The 18,306-nt window shown below is 56.2% G+C and overlaps 1 protein-coding gene and 1 long non-coding RNA gene across 2 annotated transcripts; both read right to left on the bottom strand.

The window, feature by feature from the left end:
* Positions 1 to 2,301: 2,301 nt before the first annotated feature.
* On the bottom strand, positions 2,302 to 5,250 carry LOC139074483 (uncharacterized). The gene is made up of 2 exons (XR_011524121.1): positions 5,084 to 5,250; positions 2,302 to 2,871 (listed from the first exon to the last, which is right to left on the bottom strand). It is a non-coding gene; the product is annotated as an uncharacterized lncRNA (long non-coding RNA).
* Positions 5,251 to 5,851: 601 nt separating this feature from the next.
* Positions 5,852 to 7,562, bottom strand: COX8A (cytochrome c oxidase subunit 8A). Its single transcript, XM_008541287.2, has 2 exons — positions 7,316 to 7,562; positions 5,852 to 6,197 (listed from the first exon to the last, which is right to left on the bottom strand). Exons 1-2 carry the CDS (start codon positions 7,427 to 7,429, stop codon positions 6,102 to 6,104), a joined length of 210 nt encoding a protein of 69 aa, XP_008539509.1. The 5' UTR covers positions 7,430 to 7,562; the 3' UTR covers positions 5,852 to 6,101.
* Positions 7,563 to 18,306: the final 10,744 nt, after the last annotated feature.

The following is an 18,306-nucleotide window of genomic DNA, read 5'->3' as shown; positions in this document are numbered from 1 at the left end:
AAGGGCCTCCTGCAGCCAATCAGTTTTCTTCCCACGGGAGTGGGAAGCGCGGATTGTGTTACCGAGATAAGTGGGGAGATGAAATTAAAATCACCGAGGGCGGCGTGCCTGCGGCGGGCTCAGAACTCAGGACAGGCGAGCGCGGTGAGAAGGGAGATGGGCGATCGTGCTGACTAGGGGCCCGGACTCCCCCGCCCCGTCCATCACCGCCCCTCTGCACTGAGCCGCGGTTCTGAGCCGCTTTGGAGTCCTGCCTCCAAAGGGAGAACGTGTTCCTTAGGGTCAAGGCCGAATTCTCGGGACCTAATTTTGGACTCTGTGCCCTTCGGCTTATGAGAAAAGTAGGGTCTTTTTAAAAGAAAGGAATTGATAAAAATGGAAAACAGGACTGGGCCAGTGGCGTAGCGGTTAAGTTCATTTGCTCCTCGGCCGGGATTCGGGTTCGGATCCCGGGCGATGACCTGCACACTGCTCATCAAGGCATGCTGTGGCAGCGTCCCACATACAAAATAGCGGACGATCCGGCCGGCCTGGTGGCCGAGTGGTTAAGTTCCCACGCTCCGCTTCAGCAGCCCAAGGTTTCACTGGTTCGGATCCCTGGCGGCGACACGGCACCGCTCATCAGGTCATGCTGAGGCGGCATCTCACATAGCACAACCAGAAGGACCCACAACTAGCATACACAACTATGTACTGGGGGGCTTTGGGGAGAAGAAAAAGAAAAGAAGATTGGCAACAGATGTTAGCTCAGGTGCCAATCTTTAAGAAAAAAAGGAAAAGATCAGCACAGATGTTGGCTCAGAGCCAATCTTTCTCACCATTAAAAGAAAAGGGAAAACAGATTAGTAGTTGCCAGGAGTAAAGAGCTGGTGGGGGCCCAGGGAAGTGGGTGTGCTTGTAGAAAGGAAACGTGAGAGATCCTTGAGGAGATGGAAATCTTGGCTGTAAATGAATAGCCTGATAGAAACTGTACTATAGTTTTGCACGATGCAAGATGTTACCAATAGAGGAAACTGGGTAAAAAGTACATGGGATCCTTCTGTGTTAATCTATTAAAATTGCCTGTGAGTTATCTAAAGATAAAAAGTTTAAAAAAATGGCATGGCCTTGAAAGCTAAAGATGCTGTTATTTAGAGAAGTTATAGTCTGGAGCTCTGGTCCCCAACTTTTCACTATCGACGGCCTTTTTCATGACATGACAGTGGCCTTTCAGCCCTTGAGGAGGCTGCCCGTGGGCCCCAATGAGATCCCTCGGTGTGTGGCAGTACAGGAGTGGAATGTGACCGAAAGTTGCATGAGCTGAGTCCAGTCCTGGAGCAGGGGCACTTGGCGCCTGGGCTCGCCGCACAGCCCACGGTGGCCTTCTCATAGCAGCACTACAAATGCCAAATCTGTGTCCCAGCAACGCTGCGGGTTAGTATTCACTGGGTCATTGAACCTTGGGGTTGCTTCCAAACTCAAGAAAGCAAAGGGTCTGCCCTGTTTGGACCCCATACTGACCAAACTTCATTCCTTTTCCCAATTTTAACAAGGAAATCTGTAACCGCCAATCAGATGTTCAGTCAGAAGAGACCTGGTGTTACAAAATGGAGAGCTGAGATAATTGATGACAAAAGGTGGTTTCTATTTGGCTTTCCAAATCTGGCAGATAGCTATAAGACAACCCCCCTTCCCCCAATACTTGGACTAGGAAGTCCACAGGGGGAGCTGGGGTTAGGACTAATGGCCGGGACAGGGAACACAGCTGCTCTGCAGAGTGAGACGGAATCCCACTTGGGGCCCAGTGCTGGACTGCAGCCAGGCTACCAACGCCAAGTAATGCCTCCCTCCCACACAAGGGTCCCGGTCTTGAAAGACAGACCCGCACCCTCAGTGTACAAAGGGCCTGTGACTGCGGGTCCTCTCTCCTGGCTGCTGCCCAGCCCTCCCCTCTTGTCAGGCAGAATGGGAAGGAAATGAGCTGAGGGAAGCTTTGGTCTCAATCCAGCCGAGGATGGCCCACTTCTGCCCTGCTCTTTTCCATGACAATTTATTTGGTCATTAATAACTGTTCTCTTACTCTCATCCCATCTCTCCTATCACTTTTACTACTTTAGGATTTTGATTTTCTATCCAGAGGCATCGAAAACCCAACTGCACATTTGCTGGAGTCACCAGCATAGCTCTAGACTTTTCTCTCTGCCTCCCAACTTGCCAACCCAGAAATGGCCTAGCGGGGGCGGCCCTGGCTGCCGAGGCCTGCAAGGAGACGGGCAGCAGTGGTGCTTGGGTTCAGGCTGGTGTTGGATACAGTCGCCAGGGTGACAGGCAGCAGCCCAGAACTTTATTTTCCATAGGACCAACACGGCACAGGTGCCTCCTCACAGCCCTGATGGCCCGGAGTGTGTCAGGCGGAGGGAGAGGAGACCCCACGCACGGCCCAGGGGCTGTGAAACCTCAGCCGCAGAGGAAGAGTTTACAGAACGGCACAGGGGCCCTAGGGGGCCACCTGGCTTGCAAGCCCACCAACCTCTTCCACCTCTCAGGGGAAGGGGCCAGGCAATGAGGACACAGCATGGGCCCTGGGACAGCCACAACCCTCACAGCAAGGCCATGGCCAGAAGGCCTCGAAGGTGGGCCAAAGATGAGGCGTGGTGATCCCTCCCCAGGCAGGCTTGCCTGTCAGGCAGCTGCCCAAGAGGGGGCCTGCCCGTCCCCAAAGGAACCTCTGGAGCTGCTGCTGCAGGAACCCACGACGGTCCCCAGGCACCCGGCTCCAAAATCACGGTCTAGCGAGGCTGTGACGGCGCAGACCCAGACTGATGAAGCTGCGTGGGGACTGGACTTCGGGCCGCTGGCGGGGTTGATAGTTGCCTGCAGGATCCAGGCCACCTAGGGCAGAAAGCAAGCAGAGGAGGGGAGAGGGCCCCCAGACTCACACCACCCACACTCCTGTAAATGCCTCCCGTTCCCACTCCCCTCAAGGCTGGTGAGGGTCCAATCCAGGGGTGCGGGTCCCCGGGAGAGCCCCGCAGCACCAGGAGAACGAGTCATTAGCCTCCTTATTGCTGCCGTGACACATCACCACGAACCTAGTGGCTTAAAATGACACAACTGTGTAATTTCGCAGTGCTGGAGGCCAGAGATCTGGCATGGATTTCACTGGCCTAAAATCAAGGTATCTGCGGGCTGTGTTCCCTTCAGGAGGCTCAGGGAGAATCTGCTTCCTAGTCATGCAGGGTGTTGGCCGAATTCTGCTCCTTGCAGCTGTTGGACTGAGGTCCCCATGTTGTAAACCAAGGGCTGTTCCCAGCTCCTAGAGGCCAGTGCATTCCTTGGCTCACGGCCCACTGTCTCCATCTTCAAAGCCAGCAACAGCTGCTAGTAATTCTCAGGTGGCACGCTGAGATGCGCATCACCTGCCTGGCGTGTCCGCCTTAAGGACTCGTGTGATCACACCGGGCCCACCACACAATCTCCCGTTCCAACGTGCTCAGCTTTAGTCCCATCTGCAAAGTCCCCATTGCCACGTAAAGTAACATATTCATAGGTCCCAGGGGTGAGGGCAGGGACATCTGTGGGAGGACATTACTCTGCCTGCCATACCACCTTCATTTTACAGAAAACGGAGACTGAGAGAGGTCATTTAGTAAACAGACAAGCCAGGCCTCCAACCCAGGCCTTCTGACTCCCAGTCCACTGTTCTTGACGTTATGGCATCTGCCCTGACTGCAGCTTCTCCCGACCCGGGGCGCACAACCGGCGGACACCCACCTCTCTAGACTCAGCATCAGACAGACCCGGACACATAACGTGCTGTTTGGGAGTATAAGGAGCCTTGTTTTCTCCACAGGAAATGGCCCCAGGGCCCGATTTGGTTAGGGATGAGAGAGGGACACTGAAAGGTGACCAGAGTCAGCCTAGAGGCCACACTGAGGATCAAGGGGACATTGGGGTTCAAGCATGACAGGTCACTTGCAGCCTGAACTCTCCCGTCCACCGCAGGGTACGACCCTGCCACCTCCACGCCTGCTGCGGGGCCCGCGGGGTGTGGAGGGTGTGGCGGGAGGAGCTGTTGGGCTTGCCAAGGGCTTCCTCAGACCAGGATCCTGAGGACTTGTAACTGCTGGCTGCCCATCAACCTGAGGAGGGGCTCAAGACGCCCAGCTTTGGGCTGGAGTAGTCCTCCTTGGACAGGGGGACCACTGTGTCCCTTTGGGTTCCAGGGGCACAAAAATGGGGGACACCCAATCAAAACCCTTGGCAGGGCAGTTGAGTTACTATAGAAAACCAAGACAACACTCCTCTCCTGGTGTCACATTCTTGCTTGGTGGCAGCCCCATGGCCTACTCTGTGCCTACAGCAACGCTGAGCCAACCAAGGGCCAAGCAGCTCGGAGGCCTCTGCTCAGGAAGTGGGAACAGGAAAGCCTCCCAGAGTGAGGCATGGGACAGGGGTCACCCTGCTGTTTGGGAGGAGATGCCTATGAGGCCCCTTCTCCCATCTCCCAAGACAAGGGAGCAGTTGCGGTGCCTGCAGGTTATAGGTAGGTGCCCCCGGCTCAGCAGCCCAGCCTGGCCGGAGGCTCCGGCCGGCCCTCCAGACCCAACATCGGGGGCCCCCCCGCCCCACTCCCCCCCCCCCCCCCCGCCTCCCCTGGCCAATCTCACCCCGCGCACACCTCCCAGCATTCTGGGCCGTGTCCCTGCAGGCCTAGACACAAAGGCTGGTTTGTGTGGAAGGAAACAAGCCTTTCAGGAGGCAGGCAGCCAATCCCTACCCTCAGGGAGCAGCCACAGGCATGAGCTGAATGGCCACAGTAGCCAGGCACGGGGTCCTGCAGGCATCACTGGACACCACATGAGAAGGAGGGAAGACCACGCAAAGGGAGGGAAGGCAGGCTCCACCTCTAGCCTCGCTCAACACAGAGCAGGACCCAAGGGCCCTGGGGAAGAGGGGTGGCGAGATGTGCGTTCTGACACCCCGGGCCTAAGGCCCCTCAGCTCTCACCTGGCATCTTTGCCCACTGTCCCGTCCCCAGGCGTCCTGGTAGCCTCAGGTCCCCAGGGAACACTGAACCTATGCCTGTTCAGAAGTCACTCACATCACACCAGCAGGGGACACAAAGGAGAGCAAAAGGCACATCTTCCTCCAGGGGTGGGGCCGGCAGGTCTGATCATCCCTCCCAGACGCTGGCAGTCAGGCGGCCAGCTCAGTGTGCAGCGCTTCCCAGGCAGTCCCAGCCCTCAGAAGCAGCAGTGAGCAAGGGCCCTGGGGATGGAGGAACAGCAAATTGCCCAGGCCAAGAAGGAGGAGGGGGCAGGAAAGCAGGCAGGGAGAACAGGAAGGCAGCCAGTGCCCAGCATTTACAGATACAGCGCGAAAAGGAAAGGGGCCCAGGGTCGACACAAAAAGGCAAGATACTGTGAAGTGCCCGCCTCAAACTAAGAAGAGCAACTCACACCTGAGAAACGGCTGGAGCCACCCACCAAGGAGGACAGGGGAGGCTGGCCCCAGAGAAGGGGCTTCCGGTGGCAGAGCTGGCCCCAGTGGGAAAGAGACAGACACAGAGACATGCATGCAAGGCTTTGAGCTTGGGGCCACCGCGGGAGCTAGAGGAGATGAGCAAGGGCTGCCCAGTGACAGGAGAATCTGTGTTCCCAGGAAGCCAGAAAACACAGGAAAGCATGCAAAGGAAGTGCCACTTCCAGGCAGCAAGGAGAACGGCTGAGCACACACGACCTCCTCCAGGGCACAGAGCCAGCAGATACACCGCCAGCGGGGCCCTCCTCTCCACACCCCCACCCACCACCACCCTCGGCTCAAGTGTGGAGGCAGGAGCCCAGGCCGAAGGCACGATAAGTTTCGGAAGCAAGGTTTAAATAGACTTTATTGTTACAGGGGGACCCTACCGAGCAGGGCCTTATAAGCCGATACATGTGGTCCCAGGATGTCTCTGTGGTCCCAGGATGTCTCCGTGGAGAAATCAAGGTCATGATTGCAGACGTGGTCACTGTAACTGAAGGACATGATCCAGGGGAGGCCGGCCAGGAATGCAGCAGACAGGATGAGGACAGGCCGAGGGCGGTCAGGTCAGAGGGGGAGGGAGAGGTCGGCTTCCTTCACTCCCGCTTCTTGTAGTCATCCAGGTGTGACAGGATCCAGCCCGCCGGCAGGAGGAAACACAGGAAGCAGGAGGTGAGCCCAATGGTGACATCCTACACAGAGCACAAGGAAGAAGGAGCCCCCAGAGTGAGGATTCCCCCAGGCTTCGGGCAGTCTGAGAGGTCTTCCCAGGCAGCAGAGAGCCCCCCGTCAGGGGGCCAAGATTCACACTCCAGAGAAGGGACACAGCAGATCCAAGGCCGGCTCCAGGCCTTGAGATAAAGGGTCATACATGGGGGCAGGGGGCCAACCTGGGTTAGGACCCCTGGAGAGTCCACCACCAGATGATGACGTGAAGGACAGCAACCAGGATTTTAGACCTCCTTTAAAGCTGGTCGCTGGGATCCAGGACGCTTGCACAGGCAGAGAACGCTAAACACGCATCTCGCCTTCCCTGCCTTGACCACCCCCCTTCCCATCTCCTTTCCAGAACCGTTATTCGTCCTTTGGAGCTGGGGATAAAACACTTTTCACAGCCACTTCCATATTCCCTAGAGCAGTTGAGATCACAGGACAACCCGCAGTCAGCCTTGAGGGCGAATTCCTTCTCTGCCACTGAAGTGGTGACTTTTGACAAGTCAACGCCCTGCTCCTAAATTTCAGTTTCCTCCGCCACGGAGCGGAGACCACGGCCCTCTCTTCTCGGGGTCATCGGGAGGACGGGATGAGCCCGGCACGGCGCCCGGCACACGGCAGACACTCAGCGGACGCCAGCTGCCGCGAGGATCGCTAGTGTTCCCTCCATCGCAGCGCTCCCCCGGCTCCGCTCCTAACTCGGGGCCCCTCCCCCGGACGCTGAAGACCCGCCTTCAAGGCCGCGTCCTGCCGCTGAGGCCAAGGAATAAACGGGCCACACAGTGAAGGCTGTCAGTAAGGGTTAGCCCTCCCACGTTTCCGGGAATTACAGGAGCTGTCGGGGTCCTCTCGGCCCCCCTGCCCCAATAAGCATCCTCGCCGCTGACCGTCGGCCGGCACCCGCAGCGGACCGATGAGTGAAGGGGTTCAGAGAGGGCTCAGGAGGCTTGCTCGAGGCTTCACAGCGAGTAAGCGACAGGGCTGCGGCTGACTGCGCACCGACTGTCCCCGGGCGCTGCGCCCTCGCTCGCGCCGGCGGACACGCCCAAACCGCTCCGGCCCGCGCATCTCCCGCGCCTCCCTGCCCGCTCCTCACCATGGTCCCGAGCTGCTCCTGCGGCGGCTTGGAGTGGACCTGGGCGCGCTGCACCGGGAGCCGCCGGGCCGGGCCGGTCAGGCCCCTCAGCAGCAGCGGCGTCAGCGCGGACATGACGGCACCGGACAGACTGCGCAGAGCGGCTGCCTACAGCCCAAGGTCGGGAAATTAAAATGGCGGCAGCGGCCGGAAGTTCCGGAGCTGGGGAGGCCGGGAAAGGGCGGCCCGGGAGTCTCCCGGAAATGACGAAGGGCCAGCCTCCCGCCTGCCCCTGTCAGTTTTTGGCGCGTTCCTCGAAACAGCCAATCGATGCCATCTTACCACCGATGGGCGGGACACCTGGGGGGGGGGCGTTCCTTTCCGTTATGCCCCGCCTCTAAGGCGGTCTATCTTCATGAGTGACATCTATGGCCATCCAATCATATAAGCCAGAAACTGAGGCGGCATTATTGACTCCTCCTTCCATTCATTCTCAAATTTCTTTATTCAGAAATACCCTCTTCTGCGCCAGGGCTCCGTTACTTCTGGCCGGGAGGACTGGCACTAACCTCGCAGCTGAACTGTCCTCATTACTATTACCCTCTCCAATTCCAGTCTTCATGCCTCTCCCCCTACCTCCACCCCTCCCTCCTTTTTAAACATAAATCTACCCAAATCATACACCTACTTAAAAAACTTTCAGGGGCCGGCCCCGTGGCTGAGTGGTTAAGTTTGCGCACTCCACTTCGGCGGCCCAGGGATTCGCCAGTTCGAATCGCGGCTGCGGACACGGCACTGCTCATCAAGCCATGCTGAGGCGGCATCCCACATGCCACAACTAGAAGGACCCACAACTAAAAATACACAACTATGTACCAAGGGGCTTTGGGGAGAAAAAGGAAAAATAAAATCTTTAAAAGAAAAAAAACTTTCAGTGGCTCCCTATTGCTTACTAGACAGTCTCAATTCCTGGACGCCACTCTCCAGCCTCATCTCTAACTATTCCACACCATTCCACACCTTCCTCCTTGCTCTCTGGTCCTCCCCACACACACACACGATCCTTTTGCCACTTTGTATTTTATGCTCTACCTAGAACACTTTTTCAACCCTTACCTAGCCTTCCTTTTGCATCACACCAACTCCTACCTCCGGGCCTCCACTTACTGGTACAGCTTACTTTATTCAGCAGATTTTTTTTTTTTTTTGGTGAGGAAGATTGGCCCTGAACTAACAGCTATTTTGTATGTGGGACGCTGCCACAGCATGGCTTGATGAGTAGTGTGTAGGTCCATGGCCAGGATCTGAGCCCATGAACCCTGGGCCACCGAAGCAGAGGGAGGGAACTTAACCACTACACCACTGGGCTGGCCCCTATTCAGCAGGTATTTATTAGCCCCTACTGTGTGCCGGGCACTGTCCTAGACACATAGTAAACAAGGTAGACCAGGCTCCCTTATCACAGAACTGACATTCCAGAGAGGAGACGGTTAATGAAAAGCTATCAAAAGTGCCATGATATGATAAGAAGTCACCAGGTAGCCTTTGCTGGGCACCCCTGGCCTGTGCGGCCTCGGATGCCCAGCAGCCACTGTGATGGTAAAGCTGGGTACCTGAGGGTTACTGTAAATATTCAATAAGATTACCTTTCAACCTTCTTATGAAGAGAAGTTAATCTTGTCAATTTACTGTTTTCTTGTTTAACTGGGGGGGTGACTCAAGGGTCACAAGGATTTATGAGCTTGTTCTTTTTAAAAATTTCTTTTTAATTGCAGTAACGTTGGTTTATAACATATCAATTTCAGTGTACATCGTTATATTTTGATTTCTGTGTAGATTACATGATGTTCACCACCCAAGACTAATTACAATCCATCACCACACACATGTGCCTTATCACCCCTTTCACCCTCCTCCCTCCCCCTGGTAACCACCAATCCAGTCTCTGTCTCTATGTGATTATTTGTTGTTGTTTTGTTGTTTGAGGAAGATTAGCCCTGAGCTAACTACGGCCAATCCTCCTCTTTTTGCTGAGGAAGACTGGCCCTGAGCTAACATCCATGCCCATCTTCCTCTACTTTATATGTGGGACACCTGCCACAGCATGGCTTGCCAACTGGTGCCATGTCCGCACCCGGGATCCGAACCAGCAAACCCCAGGCCTCTGAGAAGCAGAACGTGGGAACTTAACCGCTGCACCACTGGGCTGGCACTGATTATCTGTTGTTTTAATCTTCTATTTATGAGTGAGATCATACTATATTTGACTTTCTGCCTCTGACTTATTTCACTTAGCATAATACCCTCAAGGTCCATCCATGTTGTCACAAATGGTCAGATTTCATCCTTTTTTATGGCTGAGCAGTATTCCATTGTATATATAAACCACATCTTCTTTGTCCATTCGTCTCTTGATGGGCATCTAGGTGGCTTCCAAGTCTTGGCTATTGTGAATAGTGCTGCAACGAACATAGGGGTGCATGTTTCTCGATGCATTCGTGTTTTCATGTTCTTTGGATAAATACCCAGCAGTGGAATAGTTGGGTCATATGGCATTTCTATTCTTAATTTTTTGAGGAATCTCCATACTGTTTTCCATAGTGGCTGCACCAGTTTGTATTCCCACCAGCAGTGTATGAGGGTTCCCTTCTTGCCACATCCTCCCCAACACTTGTTGTTTCCTGTCTTGTTAATTACAGCCATTCTGATGGGAGTGAGGTGATATCTCATTGTAGTTTTGATTTTCATTTCCCTGATAGTTAATGAGATTGAACATCTTTTCATGTGCCTCTTGGCCATCTGTATATCTTCTTTGGAGAAATATCTGTTCAGATCTTTTGCCCATTTTTTAATTGGGTTATTAGTTTTTTTATTGTTGAGATGTATGAGTTTTTATATTTTGGATATTAACCCCTTATCAGATATATGGTTTGCAAATAGCTTCTCCCAATTGTTAGGTTGTGTTTTTGTTTTGTTGATGGTTTCCTTTGCTGTGCAGAAGCTTTTTAGTTTGAGGTAGTCCCATTTGTTTATTTTTTCTATTGCTTCCCTTTCCCGGTCAGACATGGGACTTGAAAATATGCTGCTAAGACCCGTGTCGAAGAACGTACCGCCTATGTTTTCCTCTAGAAGTTTCACGGTTTCAGGTCTTACATTCAAGTCTTTGACCCGTTTTGAGTTAATTATTGCATATGGTGTAAGATAATGGTCTACTTTCATTCTTTTGCATGTGGCTGTCCAGTTTTTTCAATACCATTTGTTGAAGAAACTTTCCTTTCTCCATTTTACGTTCTTGGCTCCCTTGTTGAAAATCAGCTGTCCTAAGATGTATCGCATGAGCTTGTTTTACAGGAGAAAAAGAATGCCTTCAAGGAAGTTGCAATCACCAGATAACCAGACCCCCAGCTGTCATGTTGATGCCCAGAAGTCAGATTGCCCAAGTGAAAGAAACACAGATTACCCCTTTTTTCCCCAAAACTCCTCCTGCCAAGCCCCGTAGCTCTATAAAACCTCCTGCTTGCTTCTCTTGTTAAGGCAGATTTGAGAAAACCTACCCGCCCCCCTTCTCATTTTGGCCAAGTTGAATAAACCTTTCTCCATCTCCAAGCACCAATGTCTCAGTGATTGGCTTACTGCTCAGTGGGCACACGAATTTGAGATTAAGAGGTTTCGTATCAATGGCACTACCCACAGAATCCGTATCCATCCTAGACTGGGGGCCACCTGAGGGCAGAGCCTGTGTCTGGTTCACCACTGTCTCCCAAGGGCCTGGCACACATCGGACACTCAGAGAACGTGTAAGAATTGCAGGAGACTGAACAGCATTCAAATAGGTAGAAGGTAAACAGGAGAGGGGGTGAGAGGCCAGCCACTGAGCCAGGCCTTACCCATATGATCTCATTCCATCTTCACAACCACAACATGAGGGAGATGCTATAACTATTTCAAATTTTTTACAAATGAGGAAATAAGCCTGGAGAGCTGGAAGACATGCTCAAGGTCACACAGCTATAAGGCTGCCTAGCCAGGATTCCAGGGCAGTTCTATCTGCTTCAAAACTCGGGCTTGTAACTGTTGCACAAGCTACTGCGGAGAGGGACAGTTTCCAGAAGTTCCAGTTTTGACGTCCTGGTCAAAATGCCCTGGCATCAAAGGCTGCAGCAGGGGGTGGGGGTGGGGTGGAGTGGCAAGAGACTCGGAAAACGGGAGCTTTGGAGGAGAAACCTCAGCCCCATGGGGACAGAGAGGCGGGGGCTCACAGAAAGGTGGCAATGGACCCAGAGTGCCCCAAGAGTGGGCTGTGCCTGAGCATCTTCTGGATGGACGCATTCCCACGCCCTGAGCTCTCCAGGCCCTTCTTCACCCCTCCCCCATCTCCCCACCCTATTCATGGGTATCGTTAATGTCCAGCAGTCTTGGCACAGTTCCAGCCCCAGCTACCAGGCCTCCTGCCCTCTCCCTGCCCTGGGCCCTGGCAAACAGCCCAGGACAGATGCCTCTAAACTGTCCCCCCATCCAAGGGGGCCCAGGGCTGGGAGGCCCAGGCCCCAGCTGCCTGCCGCTGGGAGAAGGAAGAAACAGGGACCTCCCTGCTGAGCTTGGTCAGGCCTTTGTCCTGTGAACAAAGTAATGACCCTCAGACCAGAGCACAGCCAGGCAAGAGGCCTGAAGATACTTTAGGAAGGACGGGCCTCTCTGTGGTTCCCTGGCTACGCCCTGGGGAACCGCACGCTCGTCTCCTTCGCCAGCAGCTGGAGGAAGGAGTACATGTTTGTTGAGCAGGCGCATCTGTGCTGTGTTCCAGGGCTCTCCCCGTGGCCCCTGTGATGTGGCTTCTCTCAGAACCCCCATCAGAGAGGAGGAAAGAGGCTGGCAGAGGTTAAGCCCCGCGGCTGAATCTACGAATGCCAGGGCAGGGTGTGTACTTGGTTTGTCGCTGGATTCACCCCAAGCCGCCCATCCCTCCCCAGAACCAGGGACAGCCCTTCAGCAAGAGAGCACTGAACCCGTGTGGTGTTTTATATGACGTCACACTACATAGGAGTGGAAATGAACAAATTACAGCTACAGCGTGGACAGGTCCCACAAACACAACGTTGAGTAGAAGAGGCCAGACACGGAAGAGCACAGACTGTGTGATCTTACTTATATAAAGTGTGACAGCAGGCAGGACTGGGCCGTTGGAGGGGTGTCAGGTGGCGGGGATCCTGGGGCAGGAGGGAGGACATAGGGACCGGAAGAAGCGTGATGGGGCTTCTGGGCACTGGTTACACGAATGTGTTCACTCTGTGATGATCCCATCATGAGTGGCTGGACACTTTCCTGTATGCCTGTTACAGTTCGGTTACAAAAGTTTTGAAACAGACAAGAAAAAAACAAGGACAACATAACGTGTGATATGATCTTGTTTTTCTAAAACAAAGGAAAAATATCTAGAGAAATAGACGTGCACAGATAAAAGTCTGGAAGGACACACACAAATTGTGAACAGCAGTGTTCTCTAGATGGTGGTGGGAAAACAGGTGATTTTGGGTCTTTTTCTGCTGCATTTTCCAAGGTTGCACATTGGGCCCTTCTTGTGGCATTAGGATAAACAAGCAAAGAAAGGGGGGTGGCTGGTCCAGTGAGGGAGGTTCGTCCTGTGGGGTGACACTCTCTGGGAGGCAGGGACCTTGGACAGGCTTCCACAAGGCTGGGATTTCCCTTAACACCCTGGCAACGGCTGTGCTGCTTGCAAGACTGGGGAGCTCATTATCCCACCCCGGGCCTGTCTACCCTGCTCTGATTTCTGGGAGTCTCTCCCTGCAACAGGGTGAGGCCTAAGGTCGCAGGCTGTGTCCTCGCTCTGATCCAAGGGCCCAAGCTGTCCTGCCCACTCCCCTCCACTGAATGGGACAGAAGGAATAGATCCCAAGCCTTGGGGATGGGTAGGGGAGCTGGTTCCCTCCTCCTGAGACCAGCTTCACAGTCCAGGCCCCCAGGCCCTGATGGTCATATAGGGGCTGGAAGATCCAGATGCCCCATCCCAGAGCTGGCCCCCAGACCCCTCTGGCCATACATGGGCTAGAGAAACACTGGGTGCCCCCCACCCCAGGCCTGGGCCCCTGTCCCTTAAAGGCTCTGACCCAACAACTGTTCTGTCCAAATACGGAGCTTGTAAGTCCTGAGGGGGGATGAACTCTAACCCTGTGAGACCAACAAGAATAAAACCCTCAGCTGATCCCCCCACACACCTTCTGGAGTCTGCCATCTCCCAGAGCCTCTGACAGGGAGCTGGTACAAGCCTAAGCAAGGGGTCTCCAGTTTCCTTACGGGGCCTGGACTCTCCTCCTGGCACGTCAAGGGGGTGCAGGGCACTGAGCCCCGGGCTGGCCAGGGGAGGGCTGCAGGGTGAAGGAGCCCGCCTCAGGGCTCTCACTGACGCACTGCGGCCTCTCTAAGCCTGTGGGGACTGTCTCCCCGGGTGGGGGTAGCAGCAGGAGGCCCTGGCAGAGCCTCGGGCAGGGCCCAGTGTCCAAAGAAGGAGGGTTCAAGGAGGGGGCGCAGGTCCAACACTGACTCGCTAGGCTACCTTGAGAATGTTCCTTTCCCTATCTGGGCCTCAGCTTCCCCATCTGCAAAGTAGGGGCTTTCAGGCAAAGTCCGGCAGGAGAAAGGGGCAGGAGGGCCTGGCCTCACCAGAAGAAAAGGGCTGGTTTGGGAACCTGAGCTGGCACTGCTGGCTGGGGCTGTCCCCTGGGGTGGGGGTGGGACAGAGGTGACACAGGGTCCCAGAGGGGGCCTCTGCTCTTCCTGGGGCACAGCTGTTGCCAGGCACCACACATCCAGGGGGTGGGCCCAGACACAGCTGTTGGGGGTGGAGCGACATTGGCGGGGGCAGAAGCAGGGGGAGGGGCAGGGGTGTGGCTCGCCCATAAGACACAGCTGTCCCCGCCCAGGCACCCCAGGTGTCCTGCTGCCGCCAAGGCACAGCAAGACTGTGGGCTGACGGTGGGCAGCGGTTAACCCCTTCCGGCCCTCAGCCAGCAGCCATGTGTGACAGGACGAGATCAGCTCACTTGGTGCTTGCTCATGTGGGACAACAGCTCAGCTCGGGCTTGAGGAGCCTGGCTTCACTGGGGCTGGAGGACTGGCCCACACCCCGCAGCTGACTGCCCACAGAGATCAGGCAGCCAGGCGGGCCAGGCGGTCAGGTTTCTGTCTGTGTAAGCTGCTGCCCTCCCACCCGCCACCATCCCGCCGTGGTACAGACAGGTAAGCAGAAAACCGGAGAGGGGTGGGGCTGCTAGGCTGGACCACCCCCCAAGCACACCCAAGGCCTCCCTTCCCTGTCTCCCCAGGGTGTCATGGTGAGCATGGGCCAGAAGGATGGGCATGTGGATGATGACACAGAGCAAGCGACGCCTCCTGATGCTCAGTGCCCTGTGGAATGTGGCATCACCAACTGGGATGACATGGAGATCTGCCACCACAGCTTCTACAACAAGCTGTGCGTGGCCCGGGAGGAGCACCAGGTGATGCTCACAGAGGCCCCACTCAACCCCAAGGCAACAGCAAGAAGCTGAACCAGGTCATGCTCAAGACTGTCAACCTTCCTGCCATGGAGGTGGCCATGCAGGCTGATGCTGTCGCTGTGTGCCTCTGGCCACACCACCGTGAGGACCGCACCCCCAGTCTCACCTCTATCTGCTGTGATCACATATCCAGACCCCCCCTACCTTCTGGGCCCCCAGTTCCACACCCTGGGGACCACTCTCCAGCTCTGGACCCCTCCCTCCTTCTTCGACCTCTAGCCTGGGGTCAGTCCCCTATTCCTTCTCATGGTCCTCAACACCCCACCTCGCAGCCAGGCCCCCAGAGGGCGCCACGGCCCTGCACCCGAGAGCCCCATCCCTGGACCCCCACCCTCCCCACTCCCAGTGTCCAACGTTCAGGACACAGGCTGCCCCAGGAGTGCAGGCCACTTCCTTGCTCCCCTCCCCAGCTCCCAGTCTGAAGCCCCTGTGCAGCCCACTCCTCAGGCATCGTGCTGGACTCCAGGGATGGTGGCTCTAAAATGTGCCCCTCTGAGGGCTACGCACTGCCCTCCCATCCAGCGCCCGCACCTGGTGGGGCGGGACCACACTGACCACCTGAAGGTAAAGATCCTCACCGAGTGCAGCTACTTCTTTGTCACCACTGGTGAGGGGTGGGGTGGGTAAGCCACCCCCAGGCCCACTCCCTGAACCAGCGCCCTCCCGTACCAGAACAGGCCCACGGGTGCACCAACCCTGCTTCTGGGCCCTGGCGCTAACAGTCCGCCGGGGAGGAGAGCCGGGCGCAATCCTCCAAGGCAGCTGCAGCCAGCTACAGCACTGCTGCCCTGCCTCAGCTCAGAGCCGGAGCCCCCCACCTCCTTGTGCCAGAGGCTCCAAGTCCTTCTCAGCCTGGTCCCTTCAGTGCCTCCGCCCTCCAACCTTGGGGAGGCCTACACGGAGCACGGGGCCGTGTGGTCTGACCTCAGCCACAGCAGGGGCAGGTCCTCCCCTGCCAGCTCGCAGTGAATGTTCATCTCCGTATAATTAAGATCCCACGGCAGGGATCCCGAAGCCCCAGTGCAGGTTTACAGGTTCGCCTCGTCCACTTCCGCACAGGCAGAATCCAGGAAACGGAGGAAGTGCGTGTGTGTGCCCGTGCCGTGGGAGGGCTCCGACGGATGCTGCTCTCCCACCCTCGGCAGGTGACAGGATTCAGAGGGCCCAGGTCAGAGGCAGCTAAGCTGGGCCGCAGGCTCTAGAGCCAGGGCAGCCGGCAGAAGTCGGCAACACAGCCCACCTCTCCTCTAACCCATCACCCTTTCCTCCCCACCCAGCCGAGCGGGAGATCATGCGGGACATCAGGGAAAAGCCGGGGTAGGTGGCCGTGGACTCTGAGGTGGCCACGGCTGCCTCCTGCTCCTCTCTGGAGATGAACTACAGACGCCTGCCAGGCAGGTCGTCACCACTGGCAACAAGCGCTTCCCTGTCCCATGAGCCTCCCCCAGCCCTCCTCTGTGGGTAAGCGGCGCTCTTCATACCAGCCTTCTCAACTCCAGTCCCCATCGTTCTCGGCAGTCCCCTGCATGGGACAGAAGTAACCCCTTTCTTAGGAGAGGGCACCCCTACTGGTCGGCGACAGGCCAGCTTTGTCCCCCTAGGCCATGCCCTGAGAGGGAAGACAGGGCCTCGAGACCAACAGGTGCCTGCCTTGCCAGGCATGGAGTCCGCCAGGATCAACAGTTGTAGATTTACAACTCCATCATGCAGTGTGACACGGACATCCGCAAAGACCTGTGAGCCAACAACGTCCTGTCTGGAGCACAAAAGTGCGCCAGGGCGTTGCAGACCGGATGCAGATCGCTGCCTGGGCCCCCGGCTCCACGAAGACCGAGGGGGGGCTCCCGCCGCTCCTCCAGACACTCGGCCTCTCACAGCCTGTGCGGGGGAGGCAGCTTGGGAGGGAGGGACTTCGGAGTCAGGCAGAGAGCTGTGTTCCTGGGCTTGCTGCCCTGTCCTCCTCAGCTCTCCTGACCTTCCACTCACCTAAATATTATGTGGGCATAAGCCCTCCCACCCTGGGTTCCAATCTCGGCTCTGCCACTTAGTAGTAGGATCATGGACAAGTTGCTTTACACTCCAAGACTCTCGATTTCTCTCTAAATTGTGAATGCCACCACGACGACGGAGCAGGGCTGCTGTAAGGAGTAAATGAGAGAGTACTCCAGCGTTCCACAGTGCCAAGCACACAGGAAGCTCTAAGTGTGAGCTGTCACCGGCACGGCAGGGGCTCCCCAAATGCCAGCTCCTTCCCCATCACAGCCAAGTACCAACGTGTCTGTGTGGGGCTGTCCCATCTACCAGGCTCCTCTGCAGCACCTTCCCATCTGCCCAGACGCTCGTCCTCAGGCGGCATAGGAACGGCCGCTGTCACACTTGGAGAGGGAGAAGCAGAAGAAACTGGAACACACCTGCCCGTTTGAAGTGACCACCTTCAAAGCCTGGCAGCAGAGTCCACACGGTGACCAGGCTCCCCGCTGGGGAAACACTATCCCTTTCAAACCAGCTCAGGCTCCAACTGAAACGGAAGACCTCTCGTCCAGCAGTTGTGCCTCTGGCGGAAGGTGTGGCGTTTCAGTGAGTGCCACTTGAGTGAAGATGCTTGGGCTGCATCTGGAGGGAAGGGAGGGCAGCAGCACGACGCATCCATTGTGGAGGACCAGAGGGTCCCAGGCCCCTGAGGAAGGTGGTGGAGGAGGTGGGCGCAGTCCCTGGCCAGCAGCATGACGGAAGGGCCCCACACCCTTCGCTTAGCTGGCGGCAAGGGGATGGCCATTCCAAGGAGCTGCTGCCTGGGATTAGAAGAGCCTTCAAGCAACAAAGAGCTGCGGGGGCAGAATTCCATCACAGGAGAGCTGTTGTACGTTCAGAGGAACACGCTCTCCCCTCCCGAGGCCTGTTATGTCTTTCTTCCTGCCTCCGCGACAAGAGCTGCACAGAGCATCGCCTGGGGGCTGAGGCCACAACATGCTGGCCCCCAAAGGACAGATCAACCTGTTCCTCTCTCCCCGGATCACTGCCCCACCAGAGCGCAAACACTCCGCGCGGCTCGGGCTCCACCTGGTCTCCAAGCAGGACCATGAGGCTGGCCCTCCAGTGTCCACAGGAAGTGCTTCTGAGCCCGAGCTCCCAGCCCACTTCCTGTGTCTCCTCCCAGTTCCCGCTGGGCCAGGACTGGCAGGAGTCCCGCCTGGGGGAGAAGCTGCACGGCTCCATCTGCCACACTCAAGGGGCTGAGCCTCCCCCAGCTCCTACCTTCCTGCCTGTCAGGCCTGACACAAGTTACCCTTCCTCCGAGCCTTTGTCTTTTTTCTTTTTTCTTAAGATTTTATTTTTCCTTTTTCTCCCCAAAGTCCTGCAGGACATAGTTGTATGTTCTAGTTGTGAGTGCCTCTGGTTGTGGCACGTGGGACGCTGCCTCAGCATGGCTTGATGAGC

This window comes from Equus przewalskii, chromosome 11, assembly GCF_037783145.1.
Source record: "Equus przewalskii isolate Varuska chromosome 11, EquPr2, whole genome shotgun sequence".
Taxonomy (NCBI): domain Eukaryota; kingdom Metazoa; phylum Chordata; class Mammalia; order Perissodactyla; family Equidae; genus Equus; species Equus przewalskii.
The sequence above is the reverse complement of the archived record's forward strand: the minus strand, read 5'-3'. Positions and strand labels throughout refer to the sequence as shown.